The sequence below is a fragment of the Trachypithecus francoisi genome, unplaced genomic scaffold (assembly GCF_009764315.1).
Source record: "Trachypithecus francoisi isolate TF-2019V2 unplaced genomic scaffold, Tfra_2.0 Lachesis_group15, whole genome shotgun sequence".
NCBI lineage: Eukaryota > Metazoa > Chordata > Mammalia > Primates > Cercopithecidae > Trachypithecus > Trachypithecus francoisi.
The window spans coordinates 17,773,072-17,797,502 of NW_022681460.1; the positions used below are offsets into that span (position 1 = coordinate 17,773,072).

General features: G+C 38.6%; 1 protein-coding gene across 1 annotated transcript in view; it reads left to right on the forward strand.

Annotated features, from left to right (window-relative positions):
* SLC35F1 (solute carrier family 35 member F1) overlaps positions 1-24,431 on the forward strand; it is a 411,079-nt gene that overhangs the window by 221,686 nt on the left and 164,962 nt on the right. The window contains exon 2 of the mRNA XM_033234406.1: positions 21,001-21,176. Within this exon, the coding sequence (XP_033090297.1) occupies positions 21,001-21,176 (176 nt within the window). The remainder of the gene's footprint in view (positions 1-21,000; positions 21,177-24,431) is intronic.

Consider the following 24,431-nt stretch of genomic DNA (forward strand, 5'->3'; position numbering starts at 1 on the left):
AGACTTTTTAAAATACAAAAATAGTGGGTTCTTCAATTTACTGATGGTTGACTTGACTCCAAGAGGTGACCACACCTGCCATGACCTTCCTTGTCACAGTTTGTGGCCCAGTGCCTGCCATGGTATGGCAGTGTGGAGCAATCCAGTGCTCTGCTTCCTACAAGTGTTGGCCTATCTCTCCATTGAGAACCTTCTTGGTCAACACCTGTTTCTAGTCCTCATGCTTTCTACCTTTCTTCCCAGCCCATCAGGACAGTCTGAGTAGAAAGGCCACGTGTGTGTGTGTCCTTCTATCTGCTCTCTGGCAATTGAAACACAACTCATTTTCGGAAGTTCGAATCCTTATGAAATCTGAAGTTCATGAAGATATATCAGCAAGAGAAACAGGCAACAGCACATCAGAAAAAGGAGAAACTGCCTGTGTAGGGAAGGCCTTGATACTGTGTTTAAAGATGAACTGCTTCTGGTGGGTGTTTGTTAGGCCTGAGAAAAGAATGCCCTGTTGGACAAGACATCTTGCTTCGGAGAGGAAAGTAATTTGGCTGCATCTTGTAGTCCATTATCTCATTGCTTACTATGAAATTCTCCTCTCTGCCTTTGAAGCACTTACTTTATCATCTGTCAAGTCCAGTTGAAAACAGGGAATTAGAAATGTTGGCTGCTTCCAGCTCTGATTTAGCACTCCAGGAGCATAAGAGTCAGGAGAAATATGCTAGTCCACAAATGAGCTGCTCATAGTAGCAGGTGGTTGATGCAGGCTGGTCAGTAAATAGTGCCGAGTCCCAGAATAACACTATGCAATAGGTAAGAGTTTAATAAATACAATCCGAAGGTGAACTTGCGGCAGAGACTTAGACCAATGTGACTGTATGTGGTCAGCAACACGTATAAAGCCCACTCATGTCTGTCTTTGCTTCCTGAGTATGACCCTTTGAGGCAAGCCTTTTTAGGGGCATGGAGCTAGGGACTAGAAAATTACAGTACTTGAAAGAAAAGCCCTCCAAGACATGCACACCTGGCTAGCGGTTCGGAAATGACTTGTGCCGTTTTAGAGATCTGCAGTCACTTCCCTCCACAAAGCAGAAGAAATGAACATCAAGGTCTGGCCTGCTGCCTCCTCCTCCCCTTACTTCTACTCCCCTCCTAAGTTTCAGCTTTCCAAAATTAAAGTTTGAATGTTTACTTCTTGTTTTGTCAAAGTGAGGTACACAATTGGAAAGCCTACTTCTTAACAGGGGTTATACAAAGGCTAAATCAGTAGATGGAGGAAAAGGTCCAACAGTTAGAATTCAAGAACAAAGACATCACTTTTCTATGGGCTTATGAGGAAAACGTCCTCCTCTTTGTTATGATCTATACTTCTGAACTAAGGCATCGTGCTAGGTGTTTTGTAAAGAATACTGCCTTACACCCCATCTTTAGTGTACAGGTACACTCAGGACATGCAAGTCCAGCAGAGGCTCATTACAACTCAAAATAGCCAAATTTCAGTTTTGTCTCTTATTTGTTAACATGCTAACAAACCAAAAAGTTAATCATTGTGTCCTTCAAAATCATTCACTGGGTTATAAACTCTTAGTCAATCATAACATACTCTCTAAAATACCATTCAAGCACCTTGCATGCTACTTGGATTCTATGTTATGTTTCTGCAACAGAAACACTGTTTATATTGTTTAACAAAAGACGCATGTGAAATAAAGGGGCTAGAAGCATGGTGACATCTCCCCCGTTGGAAGCATTCAGATGCCGGGTACCAGCCATCTGTGCTGACTGTTGTATGGGACCCTGCCCAGCCCTTCATTTGGCGTGGCTGCTTTGCAGGCCAGCTGAACTTCCTACTCACTCCACAGTCCAGTTGGATCTCAGCATCTGTCTCTGTATACACAGATTAAACACCTGCTGGTTTCTAAACATTCTAAAGACCTCTGCTGCCCAGAGAGTGAATGGAGGTTACAGCTTTAACAGTACATTTGGGTGATTTCTGACACTTGCTACAATTAAATACACTGTACAAAATTAACATTCTCTACAATGTATTTCCCTCATCAGTTCTCCTCCAGATATTTCTGTAGAGAGAGAATAGCACCAGGTATTGACCCACTTGTGTTACATAGTTGGAGAGATGGTATCTTCCATCAGGTCTCCCTCACAGGCCCAGCATTCTGGCATTCTCTTCTGCCAGAGATCCTGTAAAAGACAGCTGGGTTACCACTCCATGCACTGGGCCTGCGAGAAGATGGGGGACACGTAAGATCACAAACTCTTAAGTTATTGCCGTCATATTGACTATAGGGTTTGATGCAGTCAACTACGCACCATGAAAGACAGAGTCTCACAGCCCCTTCTGATGATACCCTGCTGTGAGCATGTAGTACCTCCTCCCCTCCCCACTGCCTGCCTTTAGCTCTCCATGGTGTACAGTAAATTTGCAGCATTTTTTGGCAACCTTCCTCATGTAGCAATGATCTACATTTACACTGGAGTATTTGTGAAGAATTCAGAAGTCTCTCTACCCTTGTCTGCCATGTAATCTATGGGTACTAACTCATTGAGCATGCTGTTCTATGTCTAGACGTCTCATCTTTGAAGAGATAGAAACATGAAGTTGTCCCTACAGTGCTGAAACACTTCACACAGGCTCATTGTAAAACACCTTCACGCCTTTTAATTGTTTCCATTTGAGATTTTTTTGGTCTCTATGCTAACAAGTATGCCTTAGTTCCTAGGAATAAGTCTTTTTATTTCTTTTAATTTCTAATTTTATCCTGGTTGAGTCACATTATTTGTATCTTGAAGGAATTTTCATATTAGTTAAGGCTGGAGACTTGATTCTACCTCATTAACGCATCTCTTTCTGCCTGTCCTTTTTTGGTCTTAAAGTCTTCCAAAGTAGCTCAGCAGTCTTTCTCTATTTCTAGGCATATACTTTTAATAAACTTGCCCGTAAGTATCAATGACAGAGTGCTTGCAGATGCATTCTGGGATTGTCAGTGGAACCAAAAGTTTATGTGTCAAACATGAAAGGGCGAGTTAGTGAGAAAACTAGTGCCTCTCATCTCTCTCACCAATATATCTCAGATAGCATTGGGAATGCACAGAGGAGAACACTCTGTAAGAAAACATTTTATGAAATATGTATCACAGCAGCCATCATGTTCTGTTCTTCAAAGGGCCTCATTTCTCACCTTCCTGGGATTGGCTATGGAACTGGAATATATATTAGGCAATATCCATTGCTTTATAGCTAGATAACTTTCACAGGTCCCTAACCCACTCTCCTTTGATTTTACATGTTGTTGTTCTAGAAAAATGAATAGTCATCATGTCAATGCTCTGCTTTTCTAGATATTATTACATATGATCCGTAACCTACTCATTCATCTTTTATCACATCATTTAAGTATCTTCTAGCTGTGTAAATCTTTCTTTTCTGCCCCTTCCACATCCTCTTGAACTTTACTTGTCCCCACTCCAAACCAAAGGAACTAAGAACCTTGCCCACAATAAAATTTCAAGCATTTCCCAAAGTATAAGAAAAGAGGAGTTGTTAAGAGAGCAAGATAATTTACTCATGAATAACTTCTTAGCTGAATCAAAATAGAAATAAACTTTTCCAAGAGTGGAAGAAATGGTGACCTTTTGTTCCACAGATTTTCACAAAACAAATGGAATCTGACACCAATTCTCTTGGATCTGGACTCAGAGGAAGTTCTCTGTAGGCCATTTGGGAAAGGAGTTCTCCTCTCCTACTCCCAGGTCACCCCAAACTCTCACATCCCAGCCCTTCCATTCCCACACATTATTCTAGGGCCATACAAATGACTCAGAGTTTTAACTTATCAAAGTATACTGGACCACCCATATGCATATTTTCCAGGCCTGCACTGTCCTTTGGAACCCAGAAGGTTTGCTGGTTTTATGCCAATCTTGCACACAGGAATCTTCACAAGCTGGGAGCCCTGGTCCCTAGGATACACCTGTCCTAAATGGCCTACAACCCATTCTGCCTACAGGTCTGCAACCTCCCCCTCCCCAAAGTGGAATGAGGGGATGGATCTAGGTCCCTATCATTTATAGAACCTACCGTAGTCTTGGGGAATCTTCCCCCAACTTGGTAGTTCTCTGCTGTCCTTCCTCTAGGTAATGTCTGCCTTTACCCCTAATATAATCCCTCCATGGGATGCCAGAAACAAAAAGGATACTTCTGGGAGCATTTGCTTTAGCCCCCTCAGTTTCCCTGCCTAATAGAATCTATTCAGATGCCAGGGTACTCCAAACCTTAGAGGAGGGTCAGGCTCAATGGCTCTCACATGTATACCCAGGGCTTTGGGAAGCCAAGGCAGAAGGATCACCTGAGGCAGGAGGTTCGAGACCAGCCTGGGCGACATACCAATATTCTGTCTCTACGAAAAGTTAAAAAATTAGCCAGGCGTAGTGGTGCATGCCTGTAGTCCTAGCTACTTAAGAGGCTGAAGTGGAGGATCACTTGAGCTCAGGAGTTCCAGGCTGCAGTGAGCCATGATCATGCCACTGCACTTCAGCCTTGTATCATAGCAAGACTCCCACCTCAAAAAAATAAAAAATAAAAACCTTAGAGGAAAAAACCATAGGAGGAAAATCGCATAACTACATGCCTCAATACATTTTTTACTATCGACATAAACTAAAACCTAGTCTCTTGTTAGCCAGCTTTTCTGAAGTTAACATAGTATCTATCTCACTCAAGGAAGAAATGACCCAAGGTCAGGCAGACCTCTTATTCATTCCAAGGGACTATATCAGTTACCGGGTCATTAAACAAGGCCAATTCTGCCTTTTTCACTCTGAGAACTTCATTAGATTTATCTGAAATGTGCTTGAAAAATAATCTAATTTATCTTGCTCCAAGTAATTTAATTAGAATTCAATTAAATTCAACAGAATGCATACATCATTTTACATGGTGCACCTTGATTTATTTTATTTGATTTTTATCTAAAGATGCAGTGGAGTTATTTGACCCTACAGTATTACAACCAAAATAATCCATTTCATGCATAAACGACCTGGTCTTCAGGAGCACTAAGGGGGAAAAAAATGTGTGCTCATTATTATGCATGTCACGTACAACTCATTTGAATTTAATCTCTTTGGCAACGTGTGCACCAGTGAGATAGGTGCATCATATCGGTTCACTTATACTTCCATAAAGGATATTTTTTAGCCCCTCCCTTGTTTTTCAGGAGAAACAAACACACACACACACACTCAAGTGCATCAATCAAGGAAAAGAAATGATACTCAGATTCTGTTCAAATCACTTTCACAGTCACGACGAAAACTTTAGGGTGTCAAGGGAACCAAGGATGGAGTTTAAAACTGTCTTCTTTATAGATAGTTCAAAATACTAAATCATCTGGAAATGGCTTTTCTGTTACAGAGTAGACATGCAGAACTGGGATACAGTCTGTCTTGGGTACTATGTAAGTGCCATTGGAAGGATGCTGACTTTCCAGGAGATGACTGACTTTCCAAGAAGCCCTCGAGACTATCTTTTGGGTTGTTGGTGGCCATGGATCAGATTAACATGGCGGAAATCTCCCATGGCTATTTCTGTTATTCCAGAAACATGGTGGGAATAGCAAGTGTCTTTTCCCTGTGTTTTCTTGCTCCCAAATTACTTGTAGCTGAAGCATGCACCAGTAGAATGTGAAGCCAGTGTGCTCTTGGTTTACCAGTCTGCTGAAGCTATTATCCTCAGCATTGTTCACCATCAGGCAGCATTAGTGCAGCTGTTATATCAAAGGAGCATTAAATGGCTGTAAAAACCTGGGGATGGTGGTGGGGAGGAGGTAGGGAGCTAGAAAATATACTTTAGCATAACAAATTTTTAGAGTTTTAGTGTTTATTTTTCAGCTATTGAAGTTTTACCTCATTTTCCCTTTAGTGGAACTTCTAAAAAAATGAATGAAGCCATTCCCATTTCTTTTATTTGAAAGACAAAATCTTAATGTTCTCTTATTTGGTATTTCGTCACATACCCATCAGATGTCCTATGTGCCCTTGAAGAGCTTGGAAACATTATAGTAGCCTTTACTAGGTGAGACAGATGAGCAAGGTGCTTTGAGTCAAAGCTCTGAAATTACTTGGATTTACCCAAATTTTGACATAGGAAAAAAGGAAGGAAGGTGCATCTTGGTTCAGGCTGCTGTAACAGCATACAATCATAGCTTCATAATGATTAGAGTCAATGACGGACGGCCATATGACAGTGGTGCCATAAGATTTTAATGGAGCTAAAAAAGTCTTATCACCTAGAGATGTTGTAGACTTCATAATGTAGTAGCGCAATGCATTACTCAGACATTTCTGGTGATAGTGGTGTAAACAAACTCTGTGCTGGCAGTCGTACAAAAGTATAGCACATACGATTATGTACAGTAATATTTGTACTATATAATTATGTAGTATACTTGATAATGATAATAAACATCTGTTACTGGTTTATGTATTTACTATACTATAATTTTAATCTTTATTTTAGAGTGTTCTCCTTCTATTTATTTTTTTTTATAAAAGTTAACTGTAAAACAGCCTCAAACAGGTCCTTCAGGAGATATCCCAGAAGAAGGCATTGTTATCATAGGAGATGACAGCTTCATGGGTGTTATTGCCCTGAAGACCTTCCAGTAGGACGGGATGTCAAAGAGGAAGACAGTGGTATTGATGACCCTGATCCTTTGTAGACCTAGGCTAATGTGTGTGCTGTGTTTTAGTTTTAACAAAAACGTTTAAAAAGCAAAATAAATAATGTTAAAAGTAGAAATAAGCGTACAGAATAAGGATATAAAGAAAATATTTTTCTATAACTGTACAATGTGTCTATGTTTTGAGCTAAGTGTTACCACAAGAGTCAAAACATTTTTTAAAATGAAAAAATGTTTATAAGGTAAGAAAGATATAGTAAGCTAAGGTTAATTTACTATTAAAGAAAGGAATATATTTTAACTAAATTTACTATTTAATTTACTATAATTTACTATTAAAGAAAGGAAAATATTTTAACTAAATTTATTAGAGCCTAAGTTTATAAAGTCTGCAGTAGTGCCCAGTAATGTCCTAGGCCCTCACATTCACTCAGCACTCACTCACTGACTCACCCAGAGCAACTTCCAGACCTGCAAGCTCCATTCGTGATAAGTGCCCTATACAGGTGTACCATCTTTTTACTGTACCTTTTCTATATTTTGATATGCTTAGATACACAAATACTTAACATTGTGTTACAACTGCATACAGTATTCAGTACAGTAACATGCCGCACAAGTTTGTAGCCTAGGAGCAACAGTGTAGGTGTGTAGTAGGCTACACCATCTAGGTTTGTGTAAGGACACTCTATGATCGCACAATGACTAAAATCACTTGAGGATGCATTTTCATTGTTAAGTGATGCATGACTGTACTATAGACTGGGTGGCTTATAAACAACAGAAACCGTTTTCTTGCTGTTCTAGTGGATGGAAGTCCAAGATCAGGGCGCTATGATGGTCAGGTTCCTGTGAGGGCCGCCTTTCTGGTTGCAGACTGCTACTGTATTCTCATATGGCAGAAAGAGGGCAAGAGAGTTCTCTGGGATCCTTTTTACCCCGTTCATGAGGACTCCATCCTCATGACCCAATCAGCATCCAATGGCTCCACTTCCTAATACCACCACATTGTGGGGGAGGTAGGATTTCAACATATGTCTATTGGGAAGAAACAAACATTCAGTCCATTACAAGGTGGTTTGTAAATGGTTTCATTTGGAGAATACAATAAATGATTGCTTTCCCTACAAGTACTCATTTCACTGGACTGGATTACACTGACTTCTACTGAGCCAGGTGGAGTGGAGTGTACATTTATGTTCACAAAAGTGATACTTCATTTTTTTTCCTTCTTTGTTCTTAAAGAAAGTGTCAGTGGTTCCCACAACTTGAGGGCCTGAGACTGGTTTTTAGTTTTAACCTTGGCAGTGGCTCCTCCTAAAACAGGCTCATTGCTTTTACATAGAATATAAATTTAATGAGACTGTTTATTTACAGAATAAAAATCCGGGGTTTGTAATCTGCCTGACATTTTTGTTTTGCCTGATGTTTTACCACAATGTTTGGTCTTGGTAGCTTTTAAAAAGGTAGAACATGTTATACTTCATGAACCAACTTGAGTTATCTTTTCACTCCCAGCCCCCATCATTATCTTTTTTAAAATAAGTTTAATGCATATATTTAAGGTATGCAACATGATGCTACTACCTATATAAGATATACACATATATGTGGTAAAATAGTTACTGTAGTGGAACAGGTTAACATATCAAGTCTTTAAACATTCTCCTTAGATTGCTCTGCCTCAAGGGTTTTCTTTCCCACTGGTCTATCCTCCTTTTCTCTTCCATCTTAACTGAGAACCTTTTGAGATTTCCCACTTTATGACATCCCTTTCTTCTAATTGCATTTTCCTCTGTTAAGCCTGAAGCAGGAGTGGCAGTAACAGAATTATATTTATTCTTTTTTTTTTTTTTGGTTAGAATCATCCCTACAGTAGAAATTTCAACAGGTAAAATTTCTTCCCCATCATTATAATATTTAATTATGGTAAATATCCAATTTTCATTCTTATAGAAGACCTTTTCATCTAGAATAAATTTTATCTTGCCATTGCTGCAAAAATTGGATTATGGTGTAATTTTGAGGCATCTTTCAAGGCAGTCTGTCAAAAGGGCTGAGATAAAATTATTCTTTTATTGTCAGGTTCTTGTAACAGGGCAATTGGAGTCATCTTTTGATGCAAAGAATGATGAAGAAAAATGTCAGCTAGCCTCCACTCAGTGAATTTTTTTACTACTGGAAAGCAAAGGCCAGATATCTTTGTCTTCTAAAATGAGGCATAACTCTCCTACTTATTTATCCAGGCTCCCTGCATGTTCTTTCGAGTAAAATGCATAATTGATTATCTCAGTTGATTATACATTTTTCAAGCAGGTTTTAATTATGTGTGGAGAAGTTCAGCACTCAGTAGAATCTAATTTTCCCAATTTGCTCATCTTCAAATACACCACATTTCAAGCATAAAAATGTAGTAAATAAGTGATAAAATAATGAAATTTGACATGGGTTTTTATTTTAAGAAAAAGTGAGTCACCAATCCACTTGCATACTTTCTTTGTTTTTATTTATTCAATAGATTTTAAAGTTAGATGTTTGCCATTTGGCCTCAGGGTTCACTAACATAATTCAAAATGCAAAGCTAAAAGCATTTTGTAAGGAAAAATGTCAAAGTCATTTAACAATGTTTAAAGAAGAAAACAGCAAAAGTAATCCTTAAAAGGCTGCCCCCTCTTTCCTACTCTCCAAGATGTTACTAAGTGTGAGAACTAGGGTCAAAAGTTCCTATTTAAAACTAAAATCTGTTAGTTTCATAATACTCATTTCATGTAAGGCTCCTTAAATATTCCTCATTTCTTTTTTGCTTTCCTTCCCCAGTTTCTAAAGGGCAGGAATCCTCTAAACTTTCCAAATTGGAGAATAAACTTCTTAGTCAGAACTTGGGGAAATAATGCTGAAGAGGCATGTTAACAATATTTTTTCTAGTTTTCTTCTAAATGTATTGTAATATAATTTTATAGACAAATTTAAGTAATCCCTAAAAGTACTGGTACTTCCAAGTATACTTAAAGATAATTAAAACTATTATTCTGAATATCTACCGTGAGGTAGTTACTGTAGGAGGCAGTTTATATAAACTATCTTGTTTAATCCTCATGACAGCCTGTGGGATATGTATTATGATCTCCATTTCATAGATGAAGAAAATGAGTCTCAGCTGGTTAGTGGCATAGTTAGGATCCAAATTCAGATCTATTTAGTTTCAAAACTTCTCATTTGACTGTACCATGCTGGTTTTCTGATGGAAGACGGCAAAGGCTCTTGAACCAACCAAGCTAGTGATTAAAAACTTAACTTTTTAGTTCAACCGTTGTGGAAGACAGCGATTCCTCAAAGACCTAGAACCAGAACTACCATTTGACCCAGCAATCCCATTACTTAGGTATATACCCAAAGGAATATAAATCATTCTATTATAAAGATACATGCATATGTTCATTGCAGCACTATTCACAATAGCAAAGACATGGAATCAACCCAAATGCCCATCAATGATAGACTGGATAAAGAAAATGTGGTACACATACACCACAGAATACGATACAGCCATAAAAAGGAACAAAATCATGTCCTTTGCAGGGACATGGATGAAGTTGGAAGCCATTATCCTCAGCAAACTAGCACAGGAACAGAAAACCAAACACAGCATGTTCTCACTTATATGTGGGAGCTAAACCATGAGAACACATGGACACAGGGAGGGGAACAACACACATTGGGGCCTGCAGGGGGTCGGGGGAGGGAGAGCATCAGGATAAATAGCTAGTGCATGCTGGGCTTAATACCTAGGTCATGGGATGATAGGGGCAGCAAACCACCTTGGCACAGGTTTACCTGTGTAAGAAACCTGGACATCCCACACATGTATCGCAGAACTTAAAAAAAAAAAAAATTAAAAATGTAAAAAAAACCTTACCTTGTCAGTTGTCTCTAAAGTAAGAGTACACATCCCAGGGGGAAAACAAGATGATCCCCTAGTATTACGGAAGAAAATATTATCATTACTTTACATGTGAAAAGGAAGAAAAAATATATTTATTTTATATGTGGAAAAAATAAGAAATTAAGTTTTGTTACTTTTTAACATGTAAATTGACCCTTGTGCAATCACTCAGTTAAGTTAGATATTCAAATCTTTCTTGTTTTTCTTTTTCGAACAGCTGCATAATTTTATTTTCCTTTTCCTTATATTTTTCTTCTCTCTTTTCTTCTCTTCCTTCCTTCTCTTTATTTTTAATAACAAATTTGTTGTGATTTAATTTACTTACCATACAATTTACCCATTTAAAGTGTACAATTCAATGGTTTTTAGTATATTAGTATTTCATATACAGATCCATGCAACCAACACTACAGTCTATCATAGAACAATTTTATCACCTCAAAAAGAAATTCGTACCCATTCATTAGCTGTCACTCCCTACCTCTCCATACTCGCAAGCCTAAGCAAGCAGCTGTGTCCCATCTTTGCGGATTGGCCGGTGCTGTGCACTTCATAAGAAGGGAATCATGTAGTCTTTTCCGACTGGTTTCTTTCCATGGGTGCCTCTTTTAAGGCATATCAGAGTCTTTGACACAGGAGTGAATGTTCTGCTACTAGAAGGGGCTTTTCCTGACTTTGCTCCACTTGTGTGGATCTGGTTAAAGGATTTCGCAGTTTTACTAGTTCAGTAACTAAACTTTGCAAAGAGATAGTATTGTCGATTTAAAAATAATTCCTACAGAAAAGCTGAAAGTCAAAGAGAATACCAAAATATACCATAAGTAACACAAAAAAGGTCAATTAAAACTTCTCCTATTTTTAATCTGCCCCTTCTTCATCAGCCACATTACAGAGTAAAACAAATAAAATAAAATTTAATCGTATGTAACGTAAGTATTAACTAAAATTTGTAACTGTCAGAAAGACAATTTTAAATATGGATTTACTTCCATTTTTATTAAAGATTGGCTTTGTTCTAAGTGTACAGTGTACCTTAAGATACTGCCTGATACAGTGTTAGCAAGCAATTAAAAAACTAAGCAACCATAACATAAAGATAACTTCTGCAGTTTGGGGCTGTGGGGAGGTTATATTTAAAGTTATGCAACTCATTACTTTAACATTTTTTCATTAAATGTAATAATAATTGTTTAATTAGCCTCAACTTATTAAAAAATAAAATTTTTATACTATTGGGAAAACCCTTTTTCCTGTTACTGTAAAGGTGGTTGTAATACACAGGAAAAACGGGATGGCCACAGATTAAAACACATTTTTCTGTTGACAATTAATGTTGAAAGACGCATAAAAAGACACGCTGAAGATTTGGGGAAGCAAATAGTAGAACACTGATGCTTTGCCATGTTGGGATGAAAATACAGATGCATCCAGCATGCCTCCCTCAGACAGGCCTGTATTATGGAGCTAATGGAGCGAGTGGGAATGTCTCATTTGCGGAAAGAGATGTCTGGTTCTTCACTCTTGCCTCTTATTGAAACTTTTTTTCTTTAGCCATAATAAAAGGAGGATTTGGTTCTAACTAATGGAATGAGCAGATAAATATGAGGACATTATGGCTGGTGCTTACTTCATGTCCTTTGCTCAAAAATGTCAAAGAATAAGTTCTTCTGAATTAAAACTCTGCCCTGCACTTTAAATTCCTCTGTGCTTACCTCTGTTTACCCATCTCTTCTATTATGATTTCTTCCTGACCAGCCAAGTGATTCCATGTCAGTCCCTGCTTCTGAGACAGCAGGGCATTCCCTTTCCTGTGATGACATGCCAACTTCTCAAATTACATCTCTCTCATTATTTAAAAAACAAAGACTCAAAACTATGTTCTCTAGGGAACCTTTTCACATTGGCTTCATCCACTTTTAAAAACTCAAATTATCCCAACTTCCAGCACTTTCATATAAATTTATTTGACTACGTGGTTATTTTTATATTCTCTGTTTAGTTTAATTTATTTATGTCTCGTGCTCCCTCTAAGCTTCCTGGAGGCAAGGCCAAGCATTCCTTTCTCATAACCTGCACCCAGCAGGCCTTGGCAAATGCTACGAACTGATTTGTTTCTCTGTGGCTAATCCCAAAACCCACAGAGTTTGCACATAATAAATGAATACACATTGCTGGTAACTTGGCTACCAAAGAGTTTAATCAAATTCACAAAAGGAATAGACTTTAGGATCAAAGATACAAATTCCAAGAGTTGATGTGCACAGATCAGTATCTTCTAAAAGTAAGTCTGAATTGTGGAGTAGAAGAAAACATAAATCTCATTATGTTAGCCTGAGTCCTCTAGAAGATAGATAGAGGCTTGTATGTTCTACTTTATTAAGGCATATAATCACAAGGAGCAGGATTGAGGAAGGCAAAGAGGGAGACACAGCACAAGGGTACAGGGTACACACTGAGAACCTTGTGAGTCAGGGCCATATTCAGAGCCTGTATAAATGACTGCTTCACAGTGCACTCTGTGTGGAGGAGAAAGAAGGAAGAATGTATCTGTCTGCTAGAGTTTCCTACTGGTCAGGTGCAGTAATTCCCCTGCACGTTCCAGTTGCTCGTGAGTGGGCACGAAACAGGTTCCTGTAGGATCTGGTCCTCCGTATCAACTGAGAATCCCCAGGGAAGAAGGCATGAGATACATAGCCTGGGCATCGGACACAGGGCCCCTGGAAGTGCCCACATAATGTTGGTTATAGTCTATGCAGAGTTGGTCATGGCAGCAACCACTGGAGCTGGAGTAAGTCGCCAGAGACACTGGAGATAGGTGAGATCAAAAGGATGAATATGAAAGGGAGCATAAGAAGTGTCATACACATGTGTCAATCATCATATCCTGATTTTACATGAAGAAGCCCAAACCCAGAGTGAGAGATATACACAATCATGGAGCTTCATTAGTAGAACTCATGGAGCCAGGGGCTTCCAGCTCCCTATCTGGTGCCAAGTTTTCTGTGTTATTTCTGTAAACATAGAACATACAGTATCCAAGAGCATCTGTGACCGCTTCTCTCACACCAGTCTCAAAAATCTCCTACACTTAGTGCCTCAATGACCCAGTAAAACATTATGTTTAAAGCACTTCCTTGCGTCTTACTTGGTTTCTCTTACCTAATTCCGAAAACAAAATGGATACCATGAGCCAGAGAACAGATTCAAGTCAATGAATGCAAAACGTGAGGCAAAGAAACCCCAATTAATGATAAATCTCTGAAGGTGTATATTTTCTTTTTGCCTAATAATCTTCTTACATATAAGTCTAATTAACGCTTGAATGTGATTAAAACAAACAAACCTTTCAGGATGCCGGGCGCGGTGGCTCACGCCGGTAATCCCAGCACTTTGGGAGGCCGAGGCGGGCAGATCACAGGGTCAGGAGATCGTGACCATCCTGGCTAACACGGTGAAACCCCGTCTCTACTAAAAATACAAAAAAACTAGCCGGGCGTGGTGGTGGGCGCCTGTAGTCCCAGCTACTCGGGAGGCTGAGGCAGGAGAATGGCGTGAACCCGGGAGGCGGAGCTTGCACCGCACTCCAGCCTGGGCTACAGAGTGAGACTCTGTATCCTAAAAAAAAAAAAAAAAAAAAAAAAAAAAAACCTTACAGCAAAGAGCTTATAGAAGTCAATGGCCTAACTTCTGCAAACAAGAATCTTGTCAAAGAACATGGTAGAACACACTTCTCCCACGTTCAAGAGGCATTGATTTTAGTCCAGGCAATATACTTAAGTGTTCGTTATGTATGCATGTTTGAATTCATATGCTGACTCAGACCTGACATGACTTGCCTGAGAATAGTTATCAGAATGAAGATGTCGCCACAGAAAGGTTGATGTGCTCTAATTCAAGATGATAACATAATTGTTTCACTTTTGTGGCAAAGAATTACAAAGCAATATGATTATGTAACACTATGTTGAAATTCTTCATACCTTTTAAAAGAATGTATTCTTATAACTAAGAGAAGAAAACAAGATTCAGTTTATGCTTTATTTTAAATCTTACTATTTTGAATATCTAATTTGTAACACAAGTTTACTCTCAAAATTCTAAAGTCTGTTTCTTTAACAGAACAAAGTGCCAGTGGTAATGGTTATATCAGTCTTTATGAATACAAGCTCTGTTATAACAGGTATTCAGCTTCCAGCAGCACTATTTTTCTTGAGACTCATGCATTTTTCATTGTCTAGTCATTCTGAGTTTAAAGTGGATAGGATGTCCTTTTAAATGCATAAACAAAGAAGATGAAAATGTGTATCATAGTCTCCTTTCTATTTCTGCCACTAAAATTATAGGAACTATGTATCTTATGTTAGAATGCATCTGGTGTGTTATTCCATATACTACACGAATAACCTACAGCTCGCTGTGCAAAATTCCAACCGGCACCATATTTAGCATCATTTTTGCAAGATAGCACCTTACCGGGCTTGCTCTGAAAAGCACCAGAAAATAGCTTATTAATCTCAATGTCTAACTGGCAGATGGGATACAGTAAAAAAAAACATGATTTTTGTCTTTCAGAGCTAGTAGTTTTTCAAGGTAAGATAAGCAACCGTCTTTCAAATCTTCTAAGACTTTGCCATTTTCATTTACAGATATTTGTTTACTCATAAATTTGTTCACTCTTTCATCCTGTGTTTATTGAGCATCTGTTTTATTTCTGTCCAGCAGTCCTCAAGGCACTAGAAACAGAAAACAATAAAATGCATTCCCGTATTTTCAGGAGCTTATGAGCTACACAATATGGTGAGTGCAAATAGTGATAGGGAAATGCAGGTGAGGACACTTGCCTCACCCTTGGGAGCAGGGAGTGGCTAAACAGAGGGTCTCTGAAGAAAATATTGTCATAAGGCCATGAGGAGTTAGGTGAAAGGATCACAGATCTACCGTAGCAGTTATCTAAGAAAAAAATATTTAGAAGGGATAGGGCAACAGTAAATGAACCAAGGAGATCCTAAGGCAGAGAGAGCAGGGAGAACATTTTTGTACAACACATCACCAAATGGATTTGTCCTCTGCTAATAGAGAACAAAAGAGAATTTGATCAGGGCAAGATGGCAGGGCAGGGGGCATAGTTAGCAGAGTGTCAACGTTTAGGCATTTAGGTTTATTTCTATTTTTATTTACTTATTTATTTGGTGACTCTAGGAACTAGCTCAGATACGCAGGCTGCAATAGCTACAATATCTAGCTCCCTGCAGTAGGAAAAAGACTCATGAACTAATCTGATAAAAGATTCCTTTCACTCCTTCCTGTTTTACATGTCGTGCTCATTAGCATGACCAATAAAACCATAATTTGTATTCGCCATCAAATCACACCAGCAGCAGCTGAATGACATGGCCACTAATTAAAAGCAGAAATTGAATACAGCAGACTTGATGTTTTGTTTGACTGAAGAAACAAGAATAGATTTGTATTGACCTCTTGTTGAAAGGCACACATTACAGATATCTTGATGCAAGAGTTTTCATAGGAGGGTCAGTCCCAGACTTGTTTTTGTCTTTACCGCCTCTAGAATATTTCTGGAAACCAACCAGTTAGGTTGCTAACTATAAGTTCTTGCACTCTATGAGGGCACAGAGTATATTTTTGCCACCAAAATAGTGGTATAGCATAGTGATTAAAAAGTTGAGATTTGGAACCACATAACCTAGTTTGCATCCAAACTCTTCCCTTTGTTAGCTCTGTGACCTTGGGCTGCTTGTTTAACTTCTCTAAGCATCAGTTAACTTATCTATAAAATCAAACAGTAATAATAGCTGCCTTATAAGGTTATTATGAGGATTCAGTAAGATAGTATGTGTAAGTCTAAGCCCATGGCTTGGCACATAGTAAGAACTTACTAAATATAAATTATTATTGTTGTTTTAGCTTCATTGGCTCCATTTTATACTAAGTTATTTGAGGACCTAGCTCCCAAATCTTAGTTTAGTAGCTCTCCAGTGAGAAGGACTGTGTCTTGTTCATCTTTACATGTATAGTGTATGGCATATAGAATGCTATTTTATACTATATTGGCACATATACATAAGAAAGACTAAAATTGTATTCTCTTATATAAGTAATCTGTCATTTATTTGTGGTGTGATTTTGTTCAGGAAAGGCATAGCATATTGCCAAAGTTTTGAACACTATAGTTGTAATTTATAGAGCTGCAGGAATCCATGTCATAGCAATAGTTTTCACCCTTCTTGTTCCAAGGAGATGCTCTCCATACATAGCATTCTCCAGGAGACATACTCAGCATCAAGAACAACTCTTATATATTAGTTGTAACTCTAGTCATATTTCTTCCATTTGGGAATGTAAGTTATTATGCAAATAAGAATGATCCTGTGATAGGATAAGCTAAATTAATTTTTAAATCATTTTAAACATTACTAGTTTAACTATCATTGATATTGTTACATGGTGACTATATCAAATTCCTTCCATGAATTTTTTGAATTCTTCAAAATTCTGCAAAGTCAACACCTTTAATTTCTCACCATTTCCTTTTCACTTAGTCCCTACTAGCTATCCCCTCCATGAAACTCTCTGTTCTCTTGGTTTTCATGACACCAGTGCTACTCTGTTCCTCTCCATTCAACCAAAACTCTTAAAGGATGACAGTGACTACAAATTATGTCTTGTCAGTCTTCATTCTCTCTACCCTCTAAGCAACATAAAGTATTACAACTATTCAATCCATGAATGTCTCTTTTCTTTTGGTTTCCTTAACACCAAAACTCTCTTGCTCTTCCTCTTAGCCTTCTAACCACTTCCGACTCCAGTGATGTGCTTCTTCTCCCTCATCCACCTCCAACCTTGGGATTCCCCAAAGATATTTCCCAAGGCTCTCTTACTTTCTCTCCTACTCTCCATTTCTTGGGGATATTATCCATTTCCGGTATTTTTTTTTTTTTTCTCGAGACGGAGTCTTGCTCTGTCGCCCAGGCTGGAGTGCAGTGGCCAGATCTAAGCTCACTGCAAGCTCCGCCTCCCGGGTTTACGCCATTCTCCTGCCTCAGCCTCCGGAGTAGCTGGGACTACAGGCACCCGCCACCTCGCCCGGCTAGTTTTTTGTATTTTTTTAGTAGAGACGGGGTTTCACCGAGTTAGCCAGGATGGTCTCGATCTCCTGACCTCGTGATCTGCCCGCCTCGGCCTCCCAAAGTGCTGGGATCCGTTTCCGGTATTTTCACCATCACTTTTATGAGTATAACCTCTGCATATTTATCTCCTGGTTGACCTCCCTATCCCACTCCGATCCCATGCTACTAATGCTGCTGGATCATTTGGAAGTTCATCTGGCATCTCAAGTTCACTATACCTAAAATATGTATTGTGTCTCCACTAAAACCAGCTCCTTATCATTATTTTTGTCAGTAGATATTATACTTATCTTAGGCAGTCTTAAAAACCTTTAATGTTTTATAAGAGGTGGGGTCTTGCTCTGTAGCCCAGGCTTGAGTACAATGGTGTAATCATGGCTCACTTGCACACTTGACCTTCTAAGCCCAAGCAGTCCTCCTGTCTCAGCCTCCCAAGGAGCTGGGACTACAGGCACGTGCCATCACACCTGGATAATTTTTTAAATTTTTTGTAGAAATGAAGACTCACTGTGTTGTCCAGGCTGGTCTTAAACTTCTGGATTCAAGTGATCCTCCTGCCTTAGCCTCCCAGAGTGTTGGGATTATAGGTGTGAGCCACTGCGCCTGGCCTTTAAAATCATTTGAGTTAATTCTGGTACTCCTTTTTACCTCTACCTTTCTTTCTTTCTTTTATTAATCACCCCCTTTATTTCTACAAACTGTTTCGTGTTGCCTAGGCTTCTTCTGCACTGTCTACTTTTCTACTTCCTTTCAGTGGTACTGCCTGGCTGTAGATACAGTGAAGAACATGGTATAAGCATCACAGTCCAGCTGAGGCAAGAAGTGTAAAGGCATTAGTTTCAATACAATGAGATAGAAGTAACAAAGAGATGCATCCCAGGGAAGAGAAGACAGGTAACACTTCTCAAAGGGAGTAACATAGAAGCCAAATCTTGAAAGATGCATAAGAGTCACACTGGCAAAGGCACAAGAACATTTTGGAAATAATAACACATGCAAGGGAATGCAGGCACAGAAGACCATGATTCACTGCTGAAGTGCAAGTAAGCAGGCTGAAAGTGCATCATGGAGGAGTAATACAGGGAAATGGAGGGTCATGTTCCAGAGGTGGTGGGAATAGAGGCAGAGTGTTTAGGACATGATTTCAGTTATTTGTTGGCCATGTAACAAGCCATTGTACATCTGCATGCCCTAAAACAGCCTCATGTATTATTTCTCAGAGTTCTTCAATTAGGCAGCAATCTTTCGGGGTCTGCTCCATGGTGGCATATGTTGGCATGCTTTGACTGGGGCAGGAGAATCCAGAAGCCTCACTCACATGTCAGGACAGGGATGGCTGGCTGGATTTCTCTTTTTTTCACATGATCTCTCAAAAACTGAAGTACATGGAAGCTATATTTTATGAGGGCAGAAAATGGAAGTTGTAGAGCTTTATAAGGCTTAGGCCCAGAAGTCACATGACATCCCTTCCCCCATGTTCTGTTGGTCAGAGCAAGTCCCAAGACCAGCTCAGCTTCCAGAAAAGGAGAAAGAGACCCCTGCCTCCCTTTGGACAGAGCAGCAGGAATGTAAAGACTATGTCGGCAGGCATCTTTGCAGATGTTCAGTACAGACCTTACAGATCTCTGCATTCTATAGGGAACTATTGTAAGATTTTAAGCAGCATACTGACATTTTAAACATGGATGTTTAGAGGTATGTATTTGGCTTCTTTATAGAGATTGAATTCAGAGGTCAGGAGCCGGTACCTGGAAATAGGTTAACCTCAGAAAATTCTTCTCTGTATGCCCACATGCCTTGCCACAGTTTTTCCTCCTCTGGGAAGCAGATGGAATGAACAAAATATAGCTGATGTTTTTTCTTTTTTAAAGCAAAATACAACCAAAGTACTGCCCAGGACTCTGTGCTCATTCCAGAAGAATGGACTCACATCTGTTTTGGGGGACTAAATATGTAACACCGCAAATCCTTTGCCTAAAGCTTTTTGTTTAGAAATAATGCTGTATTGCAAACTAGAGTGATATAGTTAACAATAATGTATTGTATATTCCAAAAGAGCTAGAAGAGAAGATTTTGAATGTGCTCACCACAAAGAAATGATAAATTTTTGATCTGACAATTGTTCTGCTTTGATTATTATACAATGTGAACATGTATTGAAACATGAGACTGTACTGCATAAGTATGTACCATTATTATGTGTCAATTAAAAATAAAATAAAACTTTTATCGAAAGAAATACTACTGCTTGCTTCTATTATATTACTCTTTCTATAAATAAACCAGACAAGTCAGATGCACTTTCAGGGAGGGCAGAAATCTTTGTATTTCCAGGGGCTTTTTCTGTGTAAAAGCATGTGGGTGTATGTGACCAGAAAGCTTGTGAGGGCATCTTATTTGTATGCAAAATGAACGCCTTGAACCTTGCCTGTAGTCCCTGCTACAGAAGTCTATAGGGGCAGTGCCTATGAAAAAGCCACAAAAAAAATTGGCATAATTTGAAAGGTTGTATTACATCATCACAGTACTGAATCTCCTTCATGAATGGCAGTTTTAGTGTGTAGGCAATTGTAACTTGAGCAGAGGAGAGCAGACACCTAATGCTCATCAAAGCTTCCTAGAGCAAACTGAGTTCTAGAGTCTGGGAATGGACAGCAGATGGTCCTTCTGGTTTTCAGGGATATGTATAGTGTATAGCCATTTCACATAGGGGTTTCTGGATCTGGGATTTCAATCTATAAAGAAAAGAGTCTCCCTTTATTGGTACAAGAACCTGAGGATGAGGTGGGAATATGGTCCCTCCTAGTCAGCGTTCAGGTACTGTCTCACCATCACTAAATATTTCATTAATACTATGGTGAGCATCAAGATGATGTTCTTTCCCCACCCACTCCCCACTCCCATTGGCACCGAGAGGTCAGTAGCTAGAAGCCAGGCTCTTTCAGAGAGTTGGTCTCAAATCCCAGTTTTTTGCCATTTCCTAGTTACATGACTGTGAGCAAACTCCTTAACCACTCTAAGCTTTGGTTTCCTTCTCTGTAAAATCTCAGTAATCATTGCACCTTCCTCAAGGGATTGCTGTGAAGGACTAAAGGGAATAATATTTAATTGCACTTAATCCAGTGCATGCTACCAGTGCTCAAAAAATTTTAACTGCTATTGTTTTAATGGGCTTCTTGCTGACCTTTGCTGTTTTTTTTTTTTTTTCTTTATTTCTCAGGGAGATGTTAATCTCTGTGGCCCTGGGCCAGGTGTTATCCCTCCTTATTTGTGGAATTGGCTTGACTAGCAAGTATCTGTCAGAAGATTTCCATGCCAACACACCAGTCTTCCAGAGTTTCCTCAATTACATTCTTCTCTTCTTGGTCTATACCACCACACTAGCCGTCAGACAAGGTAAGCTCACAGAAACACCAGGAATATAGCTTTTACAAGCACCTAAAAAAAAGATGAGCCATGACCAGATAACGTTTTGTCACTTACAGCATCAGTTAAGATCATTGAAAACCCCAGATCTTACTTTTCTGTTTTGCAGTAATATAGTAAACAAAATGACTGAATAAATCACAAAGAAAATTAATCATATGAATTCAGCAAGAAGTGGGAACTGCATGTATAGGCAAAAATGTACAATTTCTCACTTTTTGAATCCCTGTTAACATTACTTCTACCCTCTCATTGGAATTAAATGAGTTTTTCCTTGGAACTTGGAATAGACCTGATGCAGATATTCTAAATAATGCTTGCTCTGAGAAATCCAAGGGAATTGCAGACAAATATATGTTCTGTGGGAAAGTGACACAAGAAAGATACAAATTGTAAACACAGACAACTCTATTAATAACATCACAGAAAAAGAAAAAAAGAACACTACCACAAATGGTCAAATGAGATGTGAAATTATTTTAAACTTGAAATAATTAAAGAAATAAAACAAGTCCTCCAAGAGCCAATGCAAGAAAACCTTTTTTTTAAGAGGCAGTTGCCTTTGAAAAACCTCAAGGTACATCCCTGGAGGGGATGCTTCAGAGTCATATGATATGCCACTGAATCCAGTATGCTGTGGTTTGAATGTCACCTCCAAAACTCATGTTGACATGTAATTGCCACTGTGACAATATTAAGAGGTGAGACTATTAAGAAAGATGGTGAGCCTATTACTAGGCCATGAGGGCTTCACCCTCCTGAATGGATTAATGCCATGATCATGGGAGTGGGTTCCAGCTAAATGTGGGTTTGGCCCCCCTCTTGCCCTCTCTTGCTCTTTCATGTGTGCTCTTGTGCCTGTCTGCCATGTGAGGATACTGCAAAAAGGCCGTCACCAGATGTGAGCCCTTTAACCTTGGACTTCCCAGCCTCCAGAACCATAAGAAATAAATCTGTGTTCTTTATAAATTGCACAGTCTTGGGTACTATGGAATATGTTATTCATTATAGCAGCACAAAATGATCTATGACAAGGTGTAAACACTTTTATCTATGGCTCAGAAATAGCCATCAATATTCCCCAAAATAGTAGCTGTCAGCTGTAAAATGTGCATTGAAAAAAATCATTAATACATTTGGAGACAATTATTTACATTAATAATAGATAAGGACACATGTATAGCTGAGTACATCAATTTTAATAGTCACACTTTTATGAAACATGTACAAGACTGTTTATCAGTATTTAATTTTTACATTTATTTATTTGGATTACTGTCCAGAATAATAATGCTTAATTATAATGATTTGACCAATCCTGGATTTCATCTCATAGGAGGAATAAATATGAACAAGTTGAGACTGAATTCCAGTTTAATTTTAGATTTGTTTAAAGTATTGTAGAAGCTAATTTTATTTACCTCTCAAAAATTGGTGCTATCAGTGCTTGTTTATTAAAGTTTAACATCAATAGACATCATTATTTTAAAAATAAAATCTCAGGCCACTGAAGTTATTGACATTGAATCAGCTATGTTTCCTGAGTGTGATTTGGAAGCTAATAATTTTGAATGATGTAAATTGGTTATCTAAAGTCTCAAAAAAAAAAAAAAGAGTCAAACTGCATAAAATATTTGAAGAAATTTATTCTGAGCCAAATATGAATGACCATGGTCCCTGACACAGCCCATAGGAAGACCTGAGAACATGTGCCCAAGGTGGTCAGGGTGCAGCTTACTTTTATATTTAATACATTTTAGGGAGACCTGAGACTTCAATCATTTAAGAAATACTTTGGTTTGCAAACACCACACGTTCTCTCTCAGGTGGGAACTGAACAATGAAATCACTTGGACACAGGGCAGGGAACATCACACACTGGGGCCTGTTGTGGGTTGGGAGGCTAGGGGAAAGATAGCATTAGGGAAAATACCTAATATAAATGATGAGTTGATGGCAAACCAACATGGCACATGTATACTTATGTATCAAACCTGCACGTTGTGCACATGTACCCTAGAACTTAAAGTATAATAAAAAATAAAATAAAATAAAAAAAGAAATACATTGGTTTGGTCCAGTAAGGCAGGACAACTCGAAGCAGGGGGCTTTCAGCTTATAGGTAGATTGAAAAATTTTCTGATTGACAATTGGTTGAGTTTCTCAACAGATCTGGGATTAATAGAAAGGAATATCGGGGTTAAGATAAAGGATTGTGGAGACCAAAGTTCTTATTTGCAGAGGAAGCCTTCAGGTAGTAGGCTTCAGAGAGAATAGGTTGTAAAATGTTTCTTATCAGACTTAAAGTCTGTGTTGATGTTAATGCTGGAGAAGTATAATGAGGCATGTTCAATCCCCACTTCCCATCTTGGCCTGAACCAGTCTTTCAGGTTACATTTTAAGAGTGCCCTGACTGAGGAGGAAGTCCATTCAGATGATTGAGGGGGGACTTAGAATTTTATTTTTGGTTTACAAAAGTTATCCGCATCATTTTACCATTGGTGCCTCAGTCCAGGAACAGACTCCAGGAAGTGAAGAAATAAGGGAGAAATATAATTAGAAATTCACTTATGACAGACTAGAAATGTGTAGCTTGGCCATATAGAACTAAGCAGTTGGACTTAAAAATAACTCGATGGAAGCTTGAATTAATATTAAAAGAATATAATTTTTTAGCCCAGTATAAGGAGTATAATTAAGAATAAGAAGATTAAATTAAGAATAATTTTTATAATACTTGAATATTACCCCCCAAGATTCCCATGAAAGTGAAGAATTTCTCTTCCCTAGTCATTTTTAGAACCAAACAAACTCTACTGCGAGATGGTACATTGTATTTAGTCTTTGAGTTTTTGTACCTCTCACTTTTCAGGAATCCAGGGATTTAACAAAAACTTGAATCAGGAACAAAAAAAAAAAGTTAAGCCATTCTAAAGGGCAGGGAGAATTATTTCAACCATACCAATAATTTACAGGTAGAGGCTAAAAAAACTTAGAAGATGAAATGTAGTAAAATGCGTAGAGTTAATAATTACAGTACCATCTATTGAGCCTCTATAATGTGCCAGCCACTGTGTATGTAAATTATCCTTTTTATTCCATCTATCCAAGGAAATAGGTACGATTATCCAAAATTTTGTAAATGAGAAAACCAAGGTTCTGACAGCCCAGGAAACTGCTTGAGGATATAGGAGAGCAAAGAGTAGAGGCCCATCCAAGGCGGGG